At 33.6% G+C, this 23,874-nt stretch overlaps 3 protein-coding genes across 13 annotated transcripts in view; 2 read left to right on the top strand and 1 right to left on the bottom strand.

Annotated features, from left to right (window-relative positions):
• Nucleotides 1–270: 270 nt before the first annotated feature.
• Nucleotides 271–3,916, top strand: LOC116337974 (fibroblast growth factor receptor 3-like). Of its 4 annotated transcripts, none has more exons than XR_004200838.1 (7): nt 271–706; nt 798–935; nt 1,040–1,228; nt 1,402–1,583; nt 1,919–2,102; nt 2,291–2,405; nt 2,494–3,916. XR_004200838.1 is itself a non-coding variant. In XM_031762983.1 (6 exons), the coding sequence occupies exons 1-6, from the start codon at nt 577–579 to the stop codon at nt 2,344–2,346; spliced, it is 879 nt and encodes a 292-aa protein (XP_031618843.1). In that variant the 5' UTR covers nt 271–576; the 3' UTR covers nt 2,347–3,916. The 4 variants fall into 4 exon arrangements, 2 of the variants coding, with proteins under 2 accessions (XP_031618843.1, XP_031618844.1); XR_004200839.1 differs by having other exon boundaries at nt 867–935; XM_031762983.1 differs by having other exon boundaries at nt 2,291–3,916.
• LOC116337970 overlaps nt 3,671–23,874 on the bottom strand; it is a 62,633-nt gene continuing 42,429 nt past the window's right edge. For 4 of the 8 annotated variants that reach the window (XM_031762970.1, XM_031762973.1, XM_031762971.1 and 1 more), the window contains 17 exons: nt 17,507–17,598; nt 16,226–16,327; nt 15,147–16,126; nt 13,543–15,071; nt 13,338–13,468; nt 12,961–13,268; nt 12,763–12,890; nt 12,453–12,509; nt 11,576–11,678; nt 8,368–11,118; nt 7,865–7,957; nt 7,313–7,473; nt 7,158–7,239; nt 6,843–6,926; nt 6,388–6,615; nt 6,108–6,303; nt 3,671–6,033 (listed from right to left, as the gene is read on the bottom strand). In XM_031762970.1, coding sequence (XP_031618830.1) covers nt 5,874–6,033; nt 6,108–6,303; nt 6,388–6,615; nt 6,843–6,926; nt 7,158–7,239; nt 7,313–7,473; nt 7,865–7,957; nt 8,368–11,118; nt 11,576–11,678; nt 12,453–12,509; nt 12,763–12,890; nt 12,961–13,268; nt 13,338–13,468; nt 13,543–15,071; nt 15,147–16,126; nt 16,226–16,327; nt 17,507–17,598 — 7,185 coding nt within the window. In that variant the 3' untranslated portion in view covers nt 3,671–5,873. Of the gene's footprint in view, nt 6,034–6,107; nt 6,304–6,387; nt 6,616–6,842; nt 6,927–7,157; nt 7,240–7,312; nt 7,474–7,864; nt 7,958–8,365; nt 11,119–11,575; nt 11,679–12,452; nt 12,510–12,762; nt 12,891–12,960; nt 13,269–13,337; nt 13,469–13,542; nt 15,072–15,146; nt 16,127–16,225; nt 16,328–17,506; nt 17,599–23,874 lie in introns of those variants that run through there. The other 4 variants (XM_031762974.1, XM_031762976.1, XM_031762975.1 and 1 more) reach the window with 3 other exon arrangements.
• Nucleotides 21,946–23,577, top strand: LOC116337975. Its single transcript, XM_031762985.1, has 4 exons — nt 21,946–22,143; nt 22,223–22,277; nt 22,346–22,877; nt 22,947–23,577. The coding sequence occupies exons 1-4, from the start codon at nt 22,027–22,029 to the stop codon at nt 23,101–23,103; spliced, it is 861 nt and encodes a 286-aa protein (XP_031618845.1). The 5' UTR covers nt 21,946–22,026; the 3' UTR covers nt 23,104–23,577.

The raw sequence follows: 23,874 nt of genomic DNA on the forward strand, positions 1-23,874 counted from the left end.
ACCAACTGATCCATATATGATGTTTTGAATGAGAACTCTGCTCATTATCATCACATACACATGCACGTCCGGCATACCGCAATTGAATGTTATGCGTGAACTTTTTCTTTGGTTTATCATCGCATGACTATATTTTGGAAAAAGCAACATTGCCAACCAACTGTCAATAGTTCATTACTGTATATGTCAACTGTCAACTGATAACAGTAGAGTTATGATTGTACATGATGAATAAGATCTGAATATTGAGTATAATTTCATATAAAAGATTAAATAATTTAGTTGACTCTCTCACAACGCTAATATAATTTCGAGTGTATAATATGAACTGTAAATTTATAATTTAATGGGCAATACAAGTTTTTCGTTGATATATACTCATCCAATGGGCAGAATAAACATTTCATTTTTGAAAACATCATCAATCGTCAGAAAAAATCATCAATCCAAGCGTGTCACATTTATTTTAAAATAAGAGCCAAAAAATAATAATTGTGTGTGCATAAGAATTAAAATTAAGTGAAAAAGACATCAACTTTATTAAAGGATTTTAGCGGCAAAATATAAATAGCAACTATGATCGTTTTTATTGTCATTGTTTTATCGTCAATTTTTAATTTATTGTCATGTGCCACGTTTCACCACATCCAACCAGTCCATGCGATACCAAAAACCACACTGAAACTTAGAACCTATGAGTCGCTAGGTATGTTCGTCATTTAGCATTTAGCATTTTCTATATACAATTATACATTTTTCATACATACATAACTTAACAAATATTCAAATAATCCAAGAAAATTATGAGTTCCCGGAACTGGAGGATTTTGATTACAATAATGATGAAGCTCCATTTTTTCCAAAAGAAAATACTTTGTTGGAGTTTTTGCGAAAAGCATTTGGGAAAGTGGCCAGAATACATTGCATAGGCGCCGGTGAGCAAATAATGAGATATAACATTTTTTTATCGCAATGATTAATTGCCAATGAATCTAAGATTTGTTTATTTTTTCAACATTTTGCACATTTTTACTTGCAGGATATCCACCTCCGAACATAACATGGACCAAAAATAACGAAGAAATCGTGAGGCACATGGGCACGGTTCAATATAAAAAATGGGCCATTATATTAGAAGATTTGACACCAAAAGATGCTGGAGACTACACTTGCAAGTTGTGCAACATACACGGATGTATTGACCACACAACTAAACTTCTTGTGGAAGGTAAATTACAACTAAACAATTTCATCCAATAAGTTTCTATTTCAGTTGATTTTACAAAGAAGCCGCTTTGTTTCTCAATCACTTATTATGATTTGTTAAACAATTTATTTCGTTCATTGAATACCGTTTTCATGTTTCAAAACTCTGATTGCGTAAATTTAAATCGCATGTAGATCGTTTTTCGAGTTCGCTATACTTTATAAAAGAGCAAATCGTCAATGGAACGGCAACGGTTAACGGAAATATTACATTTAAATGTCCAGTTATCCAGACAGAAAGGGCCGCACATATTAAGTGGATCAAATTTCATGCGTTAAATGACTCTGATGCCCCACCAAATGCAGTTCTTCTTGAGGTAGAGCGCATATGTGATTTTTCTTTTGGTATTTTAGGTTAAGACTAACATCGTTTCGATTACTATAGTATTTCTCCAAATATTTACTATTTTGTTAAGACATAAAAACAACGTGCCAAAAATCGTTGATTTCTGATAATGGAAAATATTATTTTTTAAACTTCAAAAATGGAATTTTATGGCATTTTGTATGAAAAAATGGCTACCGTTCTTAAACCTTTTTCAAGGCGCTGTATGTAAAAGAAACGTTTCACTAATATGGATCTTTCTTGACGAAAAAAGTAATCTCTGTTCTGGCTAGTTGAGAAGTTTATTATTGTTTTTTCGACACTTAGGTTGATGATTATAAGTCGGAAGAGTTAACACTTCATAATATCACACATGCAGACGAAGGATGGTACAAATGTATTGCAGTAAACAATATGGGTTTCATGACGGCTTACGCTTATTTACATGTGGTAGACGAAAATGGGCCAAATATCGAAACAAAAGATATAGTTGGAGTCCAGTTGGCTTATGGTAATAGTTCAAACAATCGATTTGCAATATGGATTCATTTTAATGTTTGATTATTTAATTAACCTTTCTATTCGGGTTATGTGGATCTTGATAAACAAAATTTGGAAAATCGTAATCGGTAAATGGTGTTTTTTTTAATCTAACTAATTTAATCTTAATCACTTACACAATTATTCACATCTAAAAAGATATGGTGAGAAAAACGGAAAATACTTATGGAAAAATCCAATATTATTTCACTTAAAAAGAAGAAATTCCTATGTGCCACTTAAGAAAAACTTGAATTCGGATATACTTATGCTTGTATGATTTCATCAAAGTCATTTTTTCTCAGCCTTACATTTCATTTGTTTCCAAACATTTTTCAATCCAAACATTGTTTTTCAAACAGTATTTACAGGTATTGCAATATTACTCGGATTATTTGTTGTGCTGTTTCTATTTTGTTTTCTACAAGAACGAATAAAACGCGTTCGATTGAAAAAACATCTTCAAGGAAACCCGAGGAGAATCAAACCGCAGCATGCACTGAATGAACAAGCCCACCATTTGCCATATAAAAAGGAGTTTGAATTTCCCAGAGAACAGATTAAACTCGAACCGAAGTACAGTGTACATTAGGGTATTTCCCATATCTGTAAATAGAAAAATGGTATTTTTTAATTGAAAGTAGACAAAATTCTATGCTGGTTAGTAGCATCGATACAACAAAGCGATTTATATCAACACTTCCCGAAGCGAAAAACGATTGTTGCCTCTGAATATGGATATCAATCACTCCATTATATGAATAAAATCTCATAGTGAAGAATACTTACAGAAAAAAACACCTAGAAGTACTTCCTCGAAATGCTGAGACACAACAGTCAGTCTCAGTTAATGTAACAAATTACAATATTAATTTTTGATTAATTTTCGAGTACGAATGGTGATTGGTGATGCTTAAGGCTGCTGATTCGGTTGAACTGCTGGCTGTCGCGGTGATCGTCTGTCTAATCCTGCCGGAATATCCCATCCAAACAGCTCACAATGTCCTATTCAAAAGTAAACACACACACACGGAAATAATGTATAGATTATTGGCAGAAATGATTTTTTTTCTTAAATCTATACAAATGTTTAGATATCTCAACAGAAATTTATTTTTTTATTAAAAAAATATTTTCTCAATGTCATTAAATATTGCATACATATTTATCATCGAGCGCTAAAATAGATCATTCAAATAGTGTGCATTTCATTTAATATGTAGAATATATGCAAATGCAAATTTCTAATACACATACCTTTGATGAGAATGCATTTGGCGGCGACGATATCACGATCCCAAGATGTCTTGTGTACAGCCATTAGTAGTTGCTTGTCTTCGATTTCCAATTCATTTTCATCATCGACTGCATATGGCTGTTGAACAGTTGCATACGGTGTATCAGCATTGACTTGAGCATATTCCAATTTACCACTCACTGTGTTTACTTGCCAATTTTTTGGATACACGGCCACCTTAGACAGTAAACGTTCAGCAGCAATATCGAATTCTTGCTCAGTCAAACAAAAACACAATAATAAAAAGTTGTATGTAAAAATTGAAATTTATTTTCGTGTTGGACAATGTCATCAAACGTTTATCTTTCATACAATCGTTCGTTTGTTTCAGTATTTGGGAGTCATTCCTTCCCGCTTCATTAATTTCACAAAAAAATATTCTTTTTTCATTCGCTTAACAGATAATTGATAAATATGTAATACCTATGGAATATATTCTATTGGTTTTTTTTTAAATTTAGCAAATATAGTAGAGTGAAAGAATTGGTAAGGACTTTTTAGACAAACTATAAACTACATTTTTTTGAATAAGTACGAAGAAAATTGCGTTTGCATGCAATTTTACTTTAAATTTATATGTTTAAAAATTATTAGTAAATTTTTGACTATCATATAATTTGTTTAATTCCTCACATCGTAAATCGCGCATGCAAAGTGAAGTGACCATACATCCTAAATATTAGTTAACATCTCTCACTTCAATTCGACTTGCCTTTTTAAAACTTATACCTAACCTTCATTTAAAACGGTCAAATCATTTATATCGCTCTCCCGATTGGAGGCATGTCTCTTGTTCGACGGCCATATTTAAAATGGTCAACAATCGTATTTGATTTGCATATGATTACGAAAGTCCCATTGCAAAAAAATCATTTCACTTTTTTTCGCATCGAAAAAAAATAATTCACACAAATGACCCTGTAAACCAAAGAAACCAAATTGATTTACAAATACAAACTAAAAATCAATTCAACTAAATTCTATATGCTAATTTAAAGAATTGTAATTCTTTTGGATTGGACGGCTGTTCCCGTGGATTTTAAAATGAAATTTGTTTTAAATGAAAATTAAAGATTAGAAAGCATTAGTGTGTTTTGTTTCATCGGTGAGGTTAACCAACAAAATGACAATATTCTTTTGCAAAAAATTGTTTTGCGCAAAACAACACGATTCTGTTGTGCAGTCCGATTGATTTAACCGTCCAGCGACAAAAACAAAACGAATCTGTTTCGGCTGGAGGTCTACAACATAGAAACCGGTTAGAATGATTAGTTCGTATTAATATAATTGATTAATTTGCGGCTAACTACGGATGAAACTTTTTAGTTTTGTTTTAATTAGTGATGAAATTATTGCTTTCTTTGATCATTGTTATCTTTAATTTCAGCACAAAAGAAGGATTTTTTTAAAAAATTTGATTAACAAGTTGTTTGTTTGTACAAGATATCTTTAACTGAAAATTATACTAAAATGTACGTAATATAAACTAAAAAAAAATTATATATTATTTACAGATGTAACAGAAAACTTATTGAAAAATGGCAACAAAATTTAGTTAAATAAATTTGTCTAATAAATCGATTACTAAAACTAGTGTTAAGCGTTTAAATTCAGTATGTGTGTCTGTGTGTTGCTATTTTATTATTTTATTATTTTGATTCGTAAATTCCATGCCATTCTTCACTTCACAACATTCGTCAAATGCTCCCTGACTTTTGAAAATTCGATCAAAACGGTAACATAATAATTTGAATTTGAACAAAGCTCTAAAAATGTAATGACATGTTTGTGTTTGTATAATAGAATTTCAATCATTTTGTTTAATAGAATCAAGTTCACATTGATTTTTTTTTGTTTAATTGAAAAGACGAGACAAATTTCATTGACTGAAAGAAATACAAATAGTCGGTTCAAATGCCGTTCGTTTAATTTTTACGTAAAAAAAGCATTCATATATTTTTTTAATGTTTAATCGTTGACCTTTTTTGTGTTGATGCGCTTAACTCAAATATGCTCCTGATTTAACTTTAAGTCACTTTTTGCTGGAAACAAAATCTTCAACTCCTGAGGTATAATTTCTTTTTTACAGATATAAGAAGATTACACTGACAAAAGTATGTGTTACTTTAACCGTGATTGATATCCGATCCAATATCCTCTTCGAATGAAGAGAACAAATAACACTTTTTTATCTGTGGTTTTACGCAAGAGCAATTGAGACATGGAACATGAAATAAACATTAAATTTAACTTTTCAAATTGTGTCTCCATACATTTCGATTGGTTAGAACCATATATATAGTTTATTTAAGTATTTATCTTATTGAGTGCTAGCAGTTTAGTTTTTGTTCGAATTTATTGAAAGTGACCTATAGATGTCTATTAATTTCTAAGTCAAATGGCTAACAATTTCTGACAGGAACAAAAGGCCAAAGTTGGTCATGTTTAAATATTGTTGTTTTGAACATGCTTCTGAACTTTCTGTAAAATATCTGTGCATTTATCCATCATTTGTGTATATTCGCCATTTTGTTGTGAAGATAATGTGGTTCGAGTCTCAGTTTTCGGTGCAAATGTCACATGATGGCCAGATCGTTCGGATGGTCTGAGCAAAAAAAAATATTGAAAAGATTAATTAATTTGCTTGAAAATTAGAGTGAAAATTCAAAGTTCACTCACTTGTTCAATGTAATTTTTGTGAGCATTGACTGAGTCATCATCACAGCATTTTCCAATTCCTTTAGCATATCTTGTTTTCGATTATCCGATCCATTCGATGATTCTTCGCTGTTTTTAAGTCTTTGGTGCAATTGCATAACTGAATTCGTTGTGCCCATTAGTTGCGATATTATATTCGATATCAGTTGAGAATTCACTGGCAACAAAAAAAATGAAAACACATTAGAACTTCATCAAAATCCAAAAAAAAAATGAAAGAAATTCAAAGAATTCCACTTACAATCAGCATTCGCGATATCATTATCTTTGCATGGAACGTCTTCGTTGAAATTTGTTTTGTTTGGTTTTCCATTGGTTGTTACATTCGGCATTCCGTTGCGTTTAAAATCACCACCAGAAATGCCGCGTGGACGTGGCGGAACGACCGGTTTGTTGTTGCTTATTTTGTGAGTATTTGTTTGGGCTTCTTCTGAACTGGAATCATCATGACCGCCACTTGAAATACTCACTACATTCAAATTGAAAAGAAATAAATCAGAATAAATATGCAAAAATTGACATTTCAAAGTGTATTTTTGCTTTATGACCATTTATAATATACACAAGTTCGCAAAAATACCATTGATTTTTTTATTTATATAAATTAAATGATGATGCAATGAACATGATTAAGTCCGAATTAAAAAAAATATATCAACAAAATGTAGAAAGGAATGAGAAATTTGTTAACACTACCACTACTAGTTAGTCCACGTCTTCTATTAATGATAGCGGCTGCAGTCTTATTAGTACTATTGTATTTGTTGTTTGATGATGATGCTTTAAACGTGATTAAAAGGGAAAATATAGAAAAAATAAAATTAAAAAAATCCACATGTTGGAGAATAATTAAAAGAGAACACAACACTACTGTATTTATTGAAAAAACGTAAACAAAAGAGAGACTGCAATTTGCCATTTTAAAGAAGAAAAAAAGGTAAAAAGGGTCTAATGGAAGAAGATGAATTTCTATTTCATTAGAGTAAATAAAGAAAATTAAAAGATACTTACCACCGTTCATTCTGTTTTGTGAAGCGATTGTTGGTCGCATAATACCGCCACGGCTTGCTGGTGCTTCTGGATCTGAATCGCTCTGAAACGAAATGTCGTTCAATAAATCAGTTTGGTTTTTTATGTCATTGAATTGGCAAAAAAAGAACACTTACTGCTTGATTTAACGTTCCGCTCGATACGCTTCGGGTGCCCATTCCATGTGACGATGACATTTTATTGGTGCTGCTTCGCTTGGCTGCAACTCGATTTATGTTTGTTGTTTGTCGACTGCTTGCAATCGGTTTATATGAATGCGAACTTTGAGATTTGAAACCTACCATCGACACAAAAACGTAAAGAAACAAACAAAACATAAGTACAAGTGGAAAGAGAATAGTAAACTCGTTTGTACGACCGTGACATCATCAACAACGAATCTACCTACAGAAGATAGGTCAACTCACAAAATAAATACTACATGGAAAATTTACGTACTCAATGGACAATAATATTCATATTTATATAATAGAAAAAAGTATATATAGAAGGCTAGATATTTGAAACAACTCCAAATTTGTCAGAATGTAATTGAGTCAAGGCAGGCAGAAAGTGAGAATTACAGAGAGCATGGGTCAGTATAACTAATTTAAATCCAAATCAATCAAAGTCAGCGAACGACAACGTTATTGTAAATAAATAATAAATTTTAAATATTTTCTTTTTACCTTTTCCCATACTTAAATCACTAAGCGAACAAGCGCGTCGAATAGAAGAAGATTCATCATTTTGTGAGGGTAACATTAGGCTATTTGGACTTCCTATAAAGTAAATTCAAATCAATCAATAGTTTTACGAGATTTTTTTCTTATTAATTTTTAAAGCAAATTAAAATAGCAAAAGTAAGCAATTTAAAGCAGTTATTAATTTTTAATAATAATAAGGCAAATGAAGTGAAGATCTAATATACATTACAACACAAAAATATCAACTAAATGACCAACATAATAAGGTTTATGTGCTGGTGTGAACTAAAAAGACTACAAAACCAGTCGGAAATGTATATTATTTCAATAAATATCAACAAACGATGAAGAACCAATCAAAAGCGGATAAGTATCAAAATAAGAAAAGCTGAAAAGATCTAACAAATAAACAAAAACAATGACGTGTATAAAACTTGAAGAAAAAAAAATCGAAAATTTGTTAAATTGGCATTCGAGACGCACACCTTCGACGCCATATCCGTCGAGGAAGTCATCGGTAGAACGTTGTCTGCGACGCTTAAATTCGCAATTAAATCGGTATTTGGTGTCTTCCAATACATCCGGCAAGCTATGATTACGTCGAATTTCGTTGTGCTCTCTCAATCGCAGTGACAATTCACGTTCATATTTTATCGATTTGGCCAAATTGTCAAAGTTAACGGTGAGACTTTTCACATAACCTTTTTCGTTGGCATTACAAGTGAATGGTCGCATTCGAAGCTCTTTTGCACAACGTTCTTGTTCCAGCTTTTTCTCTTCCAATTCAACCAATTTATTAATTACATCGATTTTCTTCTCAATGTCACGGAATTTCATGTATTCGTCTTTTGATAAAAAATCCGACGTTACCATTGAATTCGAACTGCTGCATTCATTTGCATCCATTGACATGGATCGGCCAATCGGTCGTTTTATACGGCTCTTTAAAACCAGCTCATCCAATGAATCGACTGAATTCTCTTTATATAAATTCGGCTTCGTATACAAATCCAAGCTATCCATATTATCATCTTCGCAAATGCCCTTTTCGGCTACATAAATTTCAATTGTTCGTTCGTCCATTTCTTTTACTTCGCGATTTTTCAATTCTTTTAAACTTTGCTTTTCTTTTGCGTTTTTTCCTTTAAGTTTTTCCTTATCCGTGTCAACACTCTTATTAATCACCGTTCGTTCTTCGACCTTGTTTCGATCTTTCACTTTTGTGCTACCTCTTTTTGCTTTCATGCTTGCCGAACGGCGATTCGCAACTGGCGGCTTATGTGGAACATACGGCATTTCCAATGTACCGCCAAATTGTGAATTTGACGTGCGCATACGATGACGATCTTTTTCAAATTTCTGTAAATTCTGTTCGTATTTTTTGGCAGCACTTTTTTGCTGCAACACCCGGCCACGATTATGAAACATTTCAATTTCAAAACTGCAAGATCGTTTTATTTTCGATGGATTTGTATCATCAACAATGATTGCATTACTTGTGGACGGTAATGGTTTGGTTGTTTCAATGGTGGTCATCAAATTGGTTGGTTTTGCCGGAACCGCTGGTTTAACTGGTTTCCGTTCGAAAAAGTCATCATCATCACATCCATACAATGGATTTGAATTTTTAATTTGACGTTCGGTGGCAAATTCTTTGCTCAAACTTTTGTTCGTTTGCGTCGAGTATTGATCGTTTTTCGATACAAAACGTGGAATAAAATCATCGTTCTTTGGATGATAAGTGGTGGTTGACAACGATGGGAATGTGCATGAGCTCGGTATACCCGTCGATTTGGTAATATTTTGAAATTCTGGTGGTGGCGGTGGTAATGGTGAACAACGATTCGACGTTCTTGCCGATGTATTGTTGCTCATTAAACAGTCATAGTCATAATTAGCAATATTACATCCCTCACGATCATGAAATCCATAACCATACTGTTGGTCCATGTAGTAATCGAAAACATTACTATTTGGACTGGATCCATATGATTTGGATGTTGTGACCTGTGTCTCAAATCTTGTATCGTATGCATTCGAAGTGCGGTACAATAGTTCACGTTTAGTCTTTGTAAAAAGAACTTCAAGCGGTGCACTTTTACATTCCGATTCATCCGACAGAATGCTTTCCATGCTATTGCAGTAGCTGACCCCGCAACCGCTCATATCGTCCGAAATTAAACTCTCTTGGCTTTTACGTTCGGGTGCCAAAAAGAAACTGGCACTCGAATGACGTTGTGTGTTGAGAAGTGCATAGTTTGGCTTTTGTTTATCGTTATCATCATTCAAAATATCCGACAATGACACATTACGATTTTGATTCAAATAAAATTCATCATAAATAAAATAATCGGAAACGGATCGTGTTGGCATCATTGAAATGTTTTCATTTTTTCGATGTTTTTTTCTACATATTGATTTTCGTGTTTTTGTTTGACATTTTCCGCCATAATCTAAATCTAAGCTGCAATCTTCTAATGAATCGGAACTGAAGCTACCGTCTTCATCTTCTTGCATTGCATCCTTATCACCTGAGTTTCGGTTCGATGTACACGTTGTTGCATTGTCCACATTCGGCAGTGGTTTATCAACATCAAGATCACCATATTTTTTCGTTATTTCGGCAATCATTTTTTCCGTATCGGCATGAATCATATCCAAAATCGTTTTAGCGTCATCACTATACATCGAATGACGTTTATGATCCGCATCTTTTGAATTCATATTATTAGCATTCGATTGATGTGTACCGTCAATTGTTGTCCAATCGATTTCTTCGTGCACCGGTGACACTGGACACGATTTGTAATTTTTCAAAATGCCCGGATGTTTTGGACCCTTAATTTTAACCGAATTTTTCGAATCAGCCGACGTAAGATCTAAAACGTTCGGCCGTATAAATGGATTATTATTACTCATCGTCGGCATCACTGAACGCTGTGGTGAACTACATGGTGGTGTTGTTTGCATCTGATATGGTGCATTATAGTATGGATGTGACGGTGCTGGTTGGAGTGGTTGTGTTTGTGCATTTGTATAATAGATGCCAACATCCGTTGGATATGGTGGATAATCACGTTGAATTTGACGTATCATTTGACAATTGTGCGTTAGAACGGATTTTGGTGCAGCACAATTCAAATAGTTGCTATTCGAACCATGATGATAATAATGATTCGGTACGTAATTACTAGGACAACAATTATAATTGGTGTTTCTAAACGGATTTGTATCATCTACGCGAACCATCGATAACATTTAGTTTTTTCAGTGCGTTCAATATTTAATAATATGAGATTTTTGTTTAAAAAAATTATTATTTGATTTTGGTGTTAGTGTTAGTTTTACGTATTACGAGGTTAGCAGCATTAAAAAGACAAAAAGAACAAGAAAATTTTTGTGAGAAAACATTGAAGTCAATATACAAATAAAAAATTAAATTGCTTAATTTTATGGGAGGAAAACGATTTTATTTGATATTTGTTAATTGTACACGACGGATAAATTGTGTCTTCATTTCAATTGTATTGAAACAAAGAGAGAACCTTATTTGAAAATGAAATAACAAATGAAACATTTAGCGTATACGGCGCTAGTGATGTGCACACTTTTTCAACTCTATTCGCTAGCTGCAATATTTTATGACACATTCAACTTTGCAAAATTAAATGTAAATAAAAGTATAACGCTTACCTTGCGGTGGAATACGATTCGGTGCACGCGCTCGATCCAAATTTGCTGTGTGACTCAGATCTGATATACTTTGACTAGCTCGTAACGTTGAACGATAACCAACCTAAATTAATTAAGATGTATCATTTTTATTAGTCAGATTTTATTGCCGGCACTTAAAAGTGTAAGGAAACATAGCTTGGCATTTCTACACTGCAAAACAAGATTGCAGGAAAATGTATTGAAGCAAATGAAGTCAACCGTAAACAGTTGTAAATTGTTGCTAAATAATTTTATTTTGGCTTATGTTAAGAAATGCCAGCTTGTTCTCCATTCCCGATTTTGTAATAATGAACATAATGAATTGGTAATATTGTTGAAAGAGTTTATGTCTATTTACAAATGGATAATTCGATGAAAGCATTGAAGATGGTGTTCTATGCTTTAAAATGGTGTAGATTAATCAAGGGTTTGCGTACTTTTATGAACTAACAACTGGAAGCAGGGGTGCGAAGAAGGCAAGAAGTGTTATATGGGAGAATAATTGAAAAAAATTAAGTAAAATCAAATTCATAAAATTCAAACTGCAAAAAATGCCATTAAATAAGCGAAACTAAAACCATAAAACGTGTCAATAAAATCTGAATGGCAAACTTGTTAAAAAAAAATTAAAGAAAGCGAAGAATTAGTGAATTAAACTATACGCGTTAGGTGTTCCCATTCAAAAACCAAAGATTTTGTTGTTTTAGTGTTGTGGTTATTTTACTATGTGTGTAATTTTTTTTTTTAATTTTCTGAAACGATTGCACGGCATTAAATGGCTTCATTCAATTGAATGTGAACCATTTAAAATGGAAGTCGATTGTAAATTGCTAGTGCCAATCATTTTAGCTCTCACCTCGTGTATAGTTTGTGTTTGAATTGTGTTTGCATCTCGTATGCGACTTTTTTTCCCCTATAAAATATATATTCGGTCGATGTGTAATTTATAATTTGTTTCAAGAACCAATTTCATTAGCATTTAATTCTACCGATAACAAAATATAAATCTAAATATAAATACTGCAGGCGTAACATAGCAACATTGTATACATCCGCACATTTTCTAGCTACTGAGATTTCCCTTCAAGTTAAATCTTTAAAACAAAGAGACAAAATTCTTTCGGCCTGAACATAGAAAATTTGATGGACGTGATCCTTCAACTCACATTTTCCAACTTTTGTTTTGCTTCGTTGATGACTTTCATGAGCTCTTCTTTCTTACTATTGGCAAATGACTTTGTATAATTTGTCTTCACATCTCCATTATTGTGCTTCGAGCTGATGCTTCGACGAGCTAAATAAGATGCGAATATTTAAATTATGAGTCCATAAAAATGTTAAAGAAGAATTATTGGAATTCTTACTTCGATCACCTCGATCGGACAAACTTCCTGGGCCATCAAGCGCTGCTTGCAAAAATGACGATGACTGTTGAAGTGGTATATTTTCATTACTACCACCTAAATACTGTCCGTCCAAAGTGGATGCCAGTGAACGTTCAGCATTATCTCCACTTGGCGTTGATGCATCATCTTCATCGTCCGATGTACCAGTGCCAGTATTTGTTCCGCTTTGTGACGTTGTCAAACTTAAACCTTGTTTTTCAAACTTTTGGCGTCTCACGGATTTTCGTAACTCCTCTTCATTCATGGCGTTCACCTTAAAGTCACCACTGAAAAGGCAAATGATTTCAAATTAATTTTCAATTCAATAACTGCAGGTAAACGCGTGTCGTTCTTACGTTGGTGTACCGGGTACATTTGGATAAAACGTCATTCCATGGTCTGAGCTCGTTCGTTCACCATCCGATATATCTTCAATGTCACCATCATGTTCGGTATTCGATTCGAATTGTAAGCTATTTTTTGGAGTCTGTAATGGAGGCGAAATGTTGAAAAAATATATTTTTTTTATTACAGAGAAAAAGAAGAAGCGTTAAAATTTACATTTTTATTCACAAGCAGTAGATCTCGTCGATTCTCAACGCCACTATCGATTGAACTATCCTCACTGAGATAGGTATTTGTGTAGATATCCTTTGAACTGGCGCTATTGTAATCAGATGTTTGGTTGTTGTTGTGATGATTTGTTTGAATGATTGGTATGTTATATGATATGGCGGCTGAAATGGGTGGTGTTGTCGATGAAACTGTTGCATCTCCGGGCGATGTGGCTCTCAATTCATCTGGTTCGAATAGTTTCTTTTGAGCCCATCGACCTCGTGTTTTTGGCTGTGGTTGATTCGAATGACTAGGACTTGAGCTCAATGCATTTTCCGCATTCTCTTCGATTGGTGTTTTCTTCTTTGCCCATTGTGGCAATTGCCCTACATCTGAAAATCGATAACCAGGTGTAATTGGAATATCTTCAGCGAAATAATTCGGTGTTGGTGTTTTAAGCGGTTCGAGTGGTCGAGCATTTTTGTGATTCACATAAGGTGTTTCCATCGGTTCGTTGTTCGTTGGCGATGTAATGGGTCGTGGAATTGTGCCGCCCGATCTGATTGCTTGTTGTGATAGTCGTGCTTGCATTGTTACAATCATATCATGTGGAACCTGCCAGATGAAGATGCATCCATCGCCACTGGCCGATATCAAGTGTTTGCAGTCATTTGTGAATTTCAGACCAGTCACCAATTCACTGTGACCATACATTCTTGCCATACACTCTGTCGAATAGTAATCGTAAACGCTGAGTGTTTTATCGGTGCACGATGTTGCAATATAAATTCCGCTCAGGTCCAAACTTAGTTTAATCAAACTGCCCTCATCTGAATGTGATCCTTTGAATGTTTTTGTATGCTTTGCATTTTGTGTTCCATAAATTCGAATGTTACGATCTTGACATGCGGTTAAAATGTGTTTATTGTTACTGTCTACCTCCATGTCATAGAGTGTGGTTTTGCCCGAACAATTGTTGCCACGTAAAAATTGATTTTGTTGAAAATTCCGGAAAATAATTGATTTATCAGCACCACAAGAGACCATTTGAAATGCCAAACCACTGCCGATGAACTTCACCGATGTGATACTGCTGGAGTGATCGTCGAGCGTTTGTAAAATTTGGTATCCAATGTCAACATCGAATATATGAATCAAACGATCTCGACTGGCACTAGCTAAAAGGCGTCGTTCAATCTTCTCATTTGTATATTCCAAGCACAGCACTTCAGAGTCGTGCGCTTCAATGGTTGTGAGTAATTTCAATGTGCCTAAATGGTAAATTCGAATATTTCCACTTCGATCGCCCGTTGCCAAATGACTTCGTTCGGGACTTACTTTAATGCAGCGTACACCGTTTCGACCGTCGTAACTTGATGATTTCTCCATATTTAGTATAGGATTATCCATGTCTTTGATGTAACTCATATCGGAATCGATGTACAATAGTTTCAATAGATCTTTGCTGTAGATGTTTTTGCGATAGACTTCATTTGTTTCACAGCCATCAATGCCCCACACTCGAATCGTGTCATCTGATGAACAAAGTAAATAAAATCATCATATTAAATTAAATAATAAATAAAATCATTATATTTTCAAATTATTACCTGATGAACAAGTTAAGAAACAATCCATTGGCAAATTGTGTGTTAGATGATTTTTTAGTGTGTTGTATGGCACAGTTTCAACTCCCCAAATGCACGCCGAATGATACAAAAACGAATGGCTTTTGCCGACTCGTTGAATATTCCGTAGATCCCAAATGTACAAACTGTGATCGTTATAAACGCATGTTAGTTTGTCATGCATATCATCGAAAACCATGGCAATTGTGTCTGGATACTTTGAGTTTGGCGGTGCTGATGTAATGTGATTTATATGAACACCTTGTGCCACATCAACACCCAAATAATGGGTTCGCGGTAGCGTTGTCAAATATTCTAATGTTTCAGCATTGAATACACGAATAATTGACTCAGCGCAACCGACAAATATGTATTGGCTGCTGGTGCACAGACAATTTGCTGATGTCGTTCGACAATCAACCCATTTATCAAGCAAACGTCGTGAATTAAACTCCACCAATTGACCATTTCGTGTGATTGCGTATGTACTGTCGGCACCGCTTCCTTTGCCACATGCAACCGCACAGAAATCATTATTTCGTAACTCTCCTAAAATGGCACTGCGACCCATCAACGGTATTGGCTCCTTGTATTTTCGACTACCTTCCAAGTACCAGTATTTTACATGTCGATTACCAACCGTTACAAAGTAATTGCCATCTTCGCTGAAACATACTGAACATACTTTGGCACTAACTTTGTTTGATGCGATTTTTAAATTTTGTCGCCAATCGAACACATTCACGATCATATCGTGTTGTGAACCAACCGACACCAAATATTTTCCATTCGGTGAGAATGTAATACAACTGGTCGCATACTTATGACCTAAAAATTCTGCAATCACAACACCACCAACATTACTGCCGCCAGGCAATTCAATATTTCCATTTGCCGCACTAGTATCTAATTCCCATACTTTGATCGCTGGATTCTGGCCGCATTCACCCGTTGCAATATATCTACACACACAAAAACAATTAAATTACATTCAGTTTTGTTATTGGTGCATTGCACATTTAACACCATTCAAATGAATGTGTGCACTTGTCTACACTCACCGGCCGCATTGTGAATAAGCAATTGCTGTGATCGATTTGCGCGATGTATTCAATAAATATGCTTGGGTAAGCTTCTTTGAGTTGAACAAAACGACGGTACATCTAAAAGTGGAAAATAATAGCATTTCATTAATATATTCATGTTCGAAGCAAAAAGATAAAATTGACTTTTAAGAACAACAATAAATTTTCATACAACATCATTGTCTCTGCTGGCAAATATGACTTGGGTCTATGCTTAACGATTTGACTTAATTTATGCATAAGAGAATTTTCAAGATTGGAATGCAATAAATACTGATACCGAATAAATCAGATTATAGGTCGATGAGACCGAGAATATTTCAGTGAAGTGGGGCGATAGAATGTCCACTTGTTGTAAAAGTTGAAACTTCCTAAGCGGATATTGTTCGTTCGCAATAAGGAAATCATTGTTAACGTTTTTATATTAACTCATAAAATGACATAATCACTTTCTATCGGAAAAGGACGTGGAACTATCATTCTTATTTTAATCACCTTACTCTGGTGTTGAGTTTAAAAATGGAAAATAAATTATGCATTGTCAATAAAACTGTTGTCGATCCAAATCGGTACTGAAATTATGAAAATCACGTAATAGCTTGCAGTCTCGCCGCTTTCGTTTCTACATCGTGTTTCGCTCGAATCAATTTTAATGCAAATTCATTCCCTGTGCAAATTGAGTTTCTTCGTTTCCGGCTGTAAGGTTAAAGCATTTACTGTCGTCGCGTACATTCGGAATTGAAACAACAGAAAACGGTAATTGTTAAAATGTGTGGCCATTTCAATGTCAATGACACCTGGTTTCTGTAGTTTTTTTTTTCTTACATGAAATGAAATTCTTACAATTTGTATCTGTGGTTAATTTGTTGTTTATGTGGTATAAAACTAAGAATCACCGCTGAAAAATGAACATAAAACAGTTCATGCCGTGATTTTAATTGTAGTTAAATGTGTTACTCGCGGAATATTACTATTGCGCAATGAAATGTCATGAAGGTGACATTTGAGCGTTTGTGTGTTAATACTGTGAATTTGTTTAATTTTGAGCTGTTGTAAATGCTTGAACTCATTATCCGAAACGATTTTATGGCTTGTGAAACCTTACGTGATCGAATCAACACAAGCCGAATTGCTGCATTCGATCGGAAAATAAACATTTAATTGACTGCGTGGGTTGGTCAAAAATCAGCCGACAAAGACCATCGATGTTCGATAATTAAACTGAAATCCATAAAAAGAATAGAAATAGATACGAACCCGGCCGGATAAGCGATCACACCTGTCGTTGGCGAAACATCCAAAGCTGCATTACTACATACCGTCAAACCCAGTACTTTTTTTAATTTGATCTGAAATTCAATAAAAAAACGGAAAACATTCATTGATTATTTAAGAATTTATTGTAATACTATTTGTTTATTATAAAATTTATATCGATTGAAAATGGCATAAAAATAAATTCACATAATGTGAAGGAGAGACATAACAAAACTTGAATATTATGGTAAGCAATCTAATGTGGTACAAATTGTATTATAAAATGTTCATCACAAAAATGGGGCAAAATATTCGAATAACATAATGTCGCCAACGCAATCTATCGATTCGATCGAATGAAAGGATTTGATGTTTTTTCTTTGTTGAGAAAATGTAAGAATTCAATAGGTTACATAAATTAGTCAACTGCCATATATGGTTCGGAACGCATATTTCATGCTGATAAATTATTTGGGCACATTTTTGTTTACGTTTTTTTCAAAAAATGTCAATCGAAATCGTTATTGAAGTTGTTTGGAATTCACTTGTCCATTTCAATATAAAATTGATTGCCACTCGACATGAACAATATCGGAATCAAAACAATTTATCGCCTACACCTCAATTTAACTGAAAAAATTCTTGTGCACACACGACTTGCGAAAAATTACACACAAAAATATCTTGAAGAGAATGTGCGTCGCAAAAAAATACCATAGCGATCTCCAGCAGGCTTTAAATTGTGGCAAAAAAATGCTACCAAAGCTTGTAATTTCCAAATGTGCTCGAACATGGATTTTGCACAAACATGTATTCGCTCATTACGTATTCTTTTGCTGGAATTGGGAAAAATATTTCAGTTCCACTTGATGTTTTATTTCTCGTTTACAAAATGACTCCTTATAGAATGTCGTATATTGCGCACAACATATTTTATGAACGTTAATCGTTAGTCGCAAATGCTTTGAATGGATGCAATTCAGTTATGAAATTTATGAATTAAATACATATATGTGAGAATTGCCAAGTCTTACTTGTGCGATTCTATTTTTTCGATGCACTTCCACATCTGTAGCAGTTGTCACTAACGCAGTGAAATTCAATTGAATTCCTATTGTCATCGAATAGATCGAAGTTGTCTTTACCAATTTCGGAGTAACATTTTTATATGTGCTTTTGGCTATGTGATTGCGGTTTGGCTCAATGTGTGGTTTTCATCTTAAGTGCATCGCTTATAAGGAAGATTTCCATTAAGCAAAATCAATTATATTTTGAAAAAATATTTACACAAACTATATTGATTGTGGCGATCAGTTTGTTATGCGATCGACAAATGATGATGCAATGTCACCTTGACAGGTGATAAATTTTCTGAATATTGTTGGTTTTTGCTTTGTTTTATAGAAATATTACATTTTCTCACGACATACATGGAACATGGGCATCATATCTTATAAAACTCAATTCGGAAGATTGATGAGACAGCTTCATTTGGTTGATAATTCTCAATAAAATTATCTTTGTATAATTTGTACACCAATTTTTTTTTCACTTTCACCATTTTTGTCCAGCTCAATGAGCACATGTATATTTAGCAGATCGGTAGTTTTCATTGACTCAATTAATTTGAAAATTGGTTTGGTAATTTTTTCATAAAATTGTGTATTTTTTTATTTAATTACGGTCAATTATTATTAATTTTTGATGAGATCTTTTAATTGATAACCATTTTCGTCATAAAGAATGAAATTGATATGTTCAACAGATGATCAAATTTCAAAGTGCTTCCGATATGAATTCGGCGCTTTTTATCATTCAAATTCGGCATAATGTCATTATACTTTTTAATTTGGAAATGATTTCTGTAATTGGTGAACCGTGAAGGAGGAAACATGACATCGAATCGTACACACCAATTGAGAAAACTTCATGAGTAGAGAAAGAGAAATAGATAGAAAGGGAGAGAACGAGCTAGGTAGTTGTGATGACTTCGTTTGTTGAACGGAGTGTTACAAGTTTAAAATGACTCAAACAGTTTCACCTTTCCATCAGTAAATCACAACACAAATGGTCTTTTATTAAAACGAAAGTTTTGTTGAATATTCATTTAGATTTCAAATGAGTTGTAGTGAATTGATGCCAAAATGGTATTCGGCACAGCGGTTCCTCTAATTATCACTCTAAAACTATGACAATTTGACAAAAAAGGTGAAAAGAACAAATTATGTTGCCGGGTGCTGATCCTTGAGTCGACAAATATTTGCCTAATGTAATCGTGGCCAATTATCCAATGGTAAGTTATTTGCATGTGCTTAGGCTTTTCTCACATTGCCAATTAGCATATGTGCTGTAAATGCGCTAATATTGTCACCATAAATTTCATTTCAAACAAATTGACCACTTTGCAAATAGTGAATTATGGCCAGACGGCATTTTCACTTTTCATATTGATTGAGAGGAAAAACAAAAACCAAGCCATTTGACAATGTGCTATTGGTAAACAACAAATCCATGCGATTTAAAGTCGCGTGTTTATTATTGAAAGAAAATGACACTAAGTTGCTGGTGTCAGCATTTTACGGTTTGTCACTTATTGACTTTACATAATGCGCGTGGTTTGGCTGGTTAAACAAGCAGACACTCGACTGAAAAGTGACGGTTTTGTGACTGTATATGTATGTGAGTGTGTGATGTGAATCAAAATGGGCACTTGTGTTATGAAATAAATTTTCAAAACACCTCCGCACGAATTTTATAGATTCCATTCCATACAGCTTCTCAATGAACCACAAATATTTCATTCACACGACTGAAATCTAGATTAATGCCATTAGTGTTATAACTTTCATGCTATGAGTCCATTATTTTCTTGTGTATCTCTGGTATTCCACTGAAATTAAAACATAATCTAATTCTCTGAATTTGAATTACTAAATGTAAGATCGAGCTGGGATCTGCCATGAGTGTTTGGATTAATGAACGACGCGGTTGAAACGTTGTCATTCTGCAAACGACCTCCCGTTTGAGTGCAAAAAAGTCGTTTACCTTTGGCTCTGCTCAATGAGAGGGAAATAATAATTTTTCATCGGTTGGACAGTCTGGGAATGGTAAGCAGGTAAATCAAGCTTAAAAAAACAGCATCAAGTGTAGTTTTTTTTTCTATATTTCGCGCATTTATCTAATCTTCAGCCATGCATCACGATAAAGTAAGAGCCGGTTTTGGAAAGTTTTTTTTTCATTTGCAAACATTCAAAATTAGACAGATTTGATACTGTACAAGATCTGGTCGAGCAGCTTGGTCAATTCAGTGTTTTGTGTTTACATTTCTTGTCTCATAAATATTGATAATTTATGTAAATAACCTTTCAAAGTGAGGCAATTTTCATTCGAAGACTTGTACATTTTTTGATTTGTTCACTTTGCTCTCTCTCTTCCTCTCTTTCACTTGCTCTGTTGTTGGAAAGTAATATTGTGATTGTCGTCAGACTTTGTAACAAAACAAAACAAATGTTGAAGTCGGAAGGAAATAATACGCAGCAGAGATCGTAAATGACATTTACTATGATACAGCAACAAATCTGTGGGCGGTTTTTGAATTGAATTTGTTGTCATAACCCTGAACTAACCGAAAGTAAACACAAATGCTCGATTTGCGGTTCTCATTGCGCTGGAATAAAGTAAAGTCGACAGTGCGACCATGTCAAAAATTTTATATTCATCAATAAATAATCGTCGATTGGCTGTAAATGGAATGAAAGCAGTCAACAGAATAAAATATTCAGAGTTTCGCCCACCGTCCATACATTTTTGCATTTTAAACTATGTGCTGGTTGGATGTGATAGTAAAACAAATTCTAGAAAATGTTCGACGACAATGACATTTCCTGCTGCCGCAATTTGAAATACCAACTCAACCATGTGAGTGTGTGTATGTTTCCTCGAAAAATATGTTTGGAAACACTTTGATTTCTACTTGAAAATTTATTCAAACGTACTGGATTTACAAGTGAAATATCACATTAAATCCCATATCAATGAACAATGGAAAAAACCTTTAAAATCAAATGGAATGCAATTATTTTTGAAATTTTCCCATAAAAGGCTACTGGAAATATCCTTGTTTTGAAAGAGAAGATAACACTGTAAAAAAATTATGTCAAACAACTAACAATGTACTCCAGTTTTTGAGCTCCCAAAGACGTAGACAATTTTTGGTTTTTGAGCTCAGTAAATGTGAGTGCAATCAACAAGAGTGCATATGCAGTTGTTCGATTCCAAAACACAAAAGGAAAACATGTGTTCTCGATTGTTAGTATTTTTTGTATCCTTAGCACAAACTAAAACAACTAACACAGACAAAAATGTACATAAACATACAGAGTCGAACAGCTGCAAATGCACTTTTATTGCTCTATGTATGTATGACCTAACATTGTAGGTTTGGTCTAACGAATTTTTGGAATATACCATTTTAGTTGAGTTTCTAACACACGTGAATAAGGTTATGAATTACGAAAGCAATGTATTTGTCATGGAATCGTCCTGAATCGTCGGAATATCCGAAAATTTGGCATACATTCACTGTATCTGGAGAAAAATATCACATTCAAGACTTGCCCCCATCAATAACTGAAAAGGCAATGGATTTTATGTTTAAAAACATTAAGGCCATTAGTTGTAGTGTACAGTGTGTTAATATTTGCTTATATTTTGCAGGCCCTGCAGTTCATGAAAGAAAACTCCATTGACGAGCCATTAGCAGCAGCTTACAGTAAGTAAAAAAAATGAAGTTATATTTTTTGAAAAATAAAAATAAATCGACTTTCTTTAAATTTATAGAGATATATGAGGATGAAGTTGTTTTTGATCAAATGGAAGTACAGTGGAGATCGGTCATTGAACAGAAGGCGGTATTAGTTTGTTTCAAAGAAGGATCCGATGAAATCGTTGGCATAAATATGAACTATGTCCTGTCTATATATGATCACATATTGATGAGCCCTATTGCTGTGATAAAGAAAAGACTGCGAAATGTGTATTCAATGTTCGAAAGAATGTATTATGGTTGCATCGACCGAAAGTATAAATTATTATGTTCGTTGATTAAATCAAATAAAAATGATAAAAGATGTCTTGGTCTGTTACAATTGATGACTGAAGATTTTGATATAGACGTTGATGAAGTATTAGTTGCCTGCGGCCTTTGCGTTGCTCAGAAATATCGCGGTCGAGGAATTGCTGTGGAACTTTTGAAAACAAGAAAGATATTTTGTGAAGAATTCAACATAAAGTTGACAATAAATGTATTCTCTTCGCATATAGCTGACGCATGCGCCGAAAAAGCTGGTTTTGAACTACTAAAAACCTTTAGGTAAGATAGAAAGTAAATTTGTTGACATAAATTATGTATTTTAATAATTGTTTCTTCTTCTTTTTTCAGTTACGATGAAATCCGAAAAAATTATCCTCATCTCAAAGTACCGATTCAAATTGAAAGCAATTCATTGACTTTTCGAGCAATGAAAATCAATTCAATGAGAGAACTCATTTCGGATAAACCCAAGAGTTTGGCGTTAATCAAAAAGTTAAATAAATAATCATGATATTTTCTATCTGATTATTAAGTTACTTAGTTAATTAGTTATAATCATAATCAATTATTTTGATTATCAATTTGGCTGACTGTGAAAAACCTGAAATAGTAATTTACTAGTAACTCTAGAAGTTTTTTATGAACATTTAAAATGTGTTGCATTTAATTGTTGTGGATTTTTAAAGATAGGCAAAGAGTTTTTACACACTTCTCATACACATCGATAATTTTTCTGCTTTCACTGAGACATTTTTCGAGAGTGACTGTAAATAAGGCGGGACTTTTTTGCTTTTCATAACCAGTTTTTAACTAGATAGAATCGACTTTAGCCAGGATCTTCTATAGATTTTTACCGGAAATTACCCTTAAATTTTTTGAAGAAGACGTGGTTACCTATGTCGTAATCTGTTAGACTGACTTTTCAACAATTCCTCATTAAATGTATAATACTTTCAATAATCGATCATACACAATAATAATAAACACGACTTTTATTTTTTTAAGTTTATGAATAAAATAAAACTCTCTTTTTTCTCTTAATTTTCAACTGCAATTTTTCAATTTTTCGATCCACATTACTGAAAACAATGATTGAATTTAGAAAGTGTCTGATGATTTTTCGGGCTGCTCCGCATAATTCAAATTGTTTGATAGCGCTCTCCCAATTATTATACATGTGAATTCTTTTTTTTATTTCATCTTTTAACAAAAATTAATAATAACATAATTCAATCTGCTGTGTTTTCAATCTGATTGCGTTGAGTTGGGTATCTTT

This window comes from Contarinia nasturtii, unplaced genomic scaffold, assembly GCF_009176525.2.
Source record: "Contarinia nasturtii isolate CC-2019 unplaced genomic scaffold, AAFC_CNas_1.1 Cnas_scaffold_350, whole genome shotgun sequence".
Classification (NCBI taxonomy): Eukaryota; Metazoa; Arthropoda; class Insecta; order Diptera; family Cecidomyiidae; genus Contarinia; species Contarinia nasturtii.

What these genes read in the sequence shown, in the direction of transcription:
- LOC116337974 (XM_031762983.1), top strand. Translation starts at nt 577, where the DNA reads ATGATCGTTTTTATTGTCATTGTTTTATCGTCAATTTTTAATTTATTG. An exon ending in AATACATTGCATAGGCGCCG is followed by an intron (nt 936 to 1,039) that starts GTGAGCAAATAA and finishes TTTTACTTGCAG; the next exon opens with GATATCCACCTCCGAACATA. An exon ending in TGGAGTCCAGTTGGCTTATG is followed by an intron (nt 2,103 to 2,290) that starts GTAATAGTTCAA and finishes ACATCTAAAAAG; the next exon opens with ATATGGTGAGAAAAACGGAA.
- LOC116337975 (XM_031762985.1), top strand. Translation starts at nt 22,027, where the DNA reads ATGTATTTGTCATGGAATCGTCCTGAATCGTCGGAATATCCGAAAATT. An exon ending in CCCCATCAATAACTGAAAAG is followed by an intron (nt 22,144 to 22,222) that starts GCAATGGATTTT and finishes TATATTTTGCAG; the next exon opens with GCCCTGCAGTTCATGAAAGA. An exon ending in GAACTACTAAAAACCTTTAG is followed by an intron (nt 22,878 to 22,946) that starts GTAAGATAGAAA and finishes TTCTTTTTTCAG; the next exon opens with TTACGATGAAATCCGAAAAA.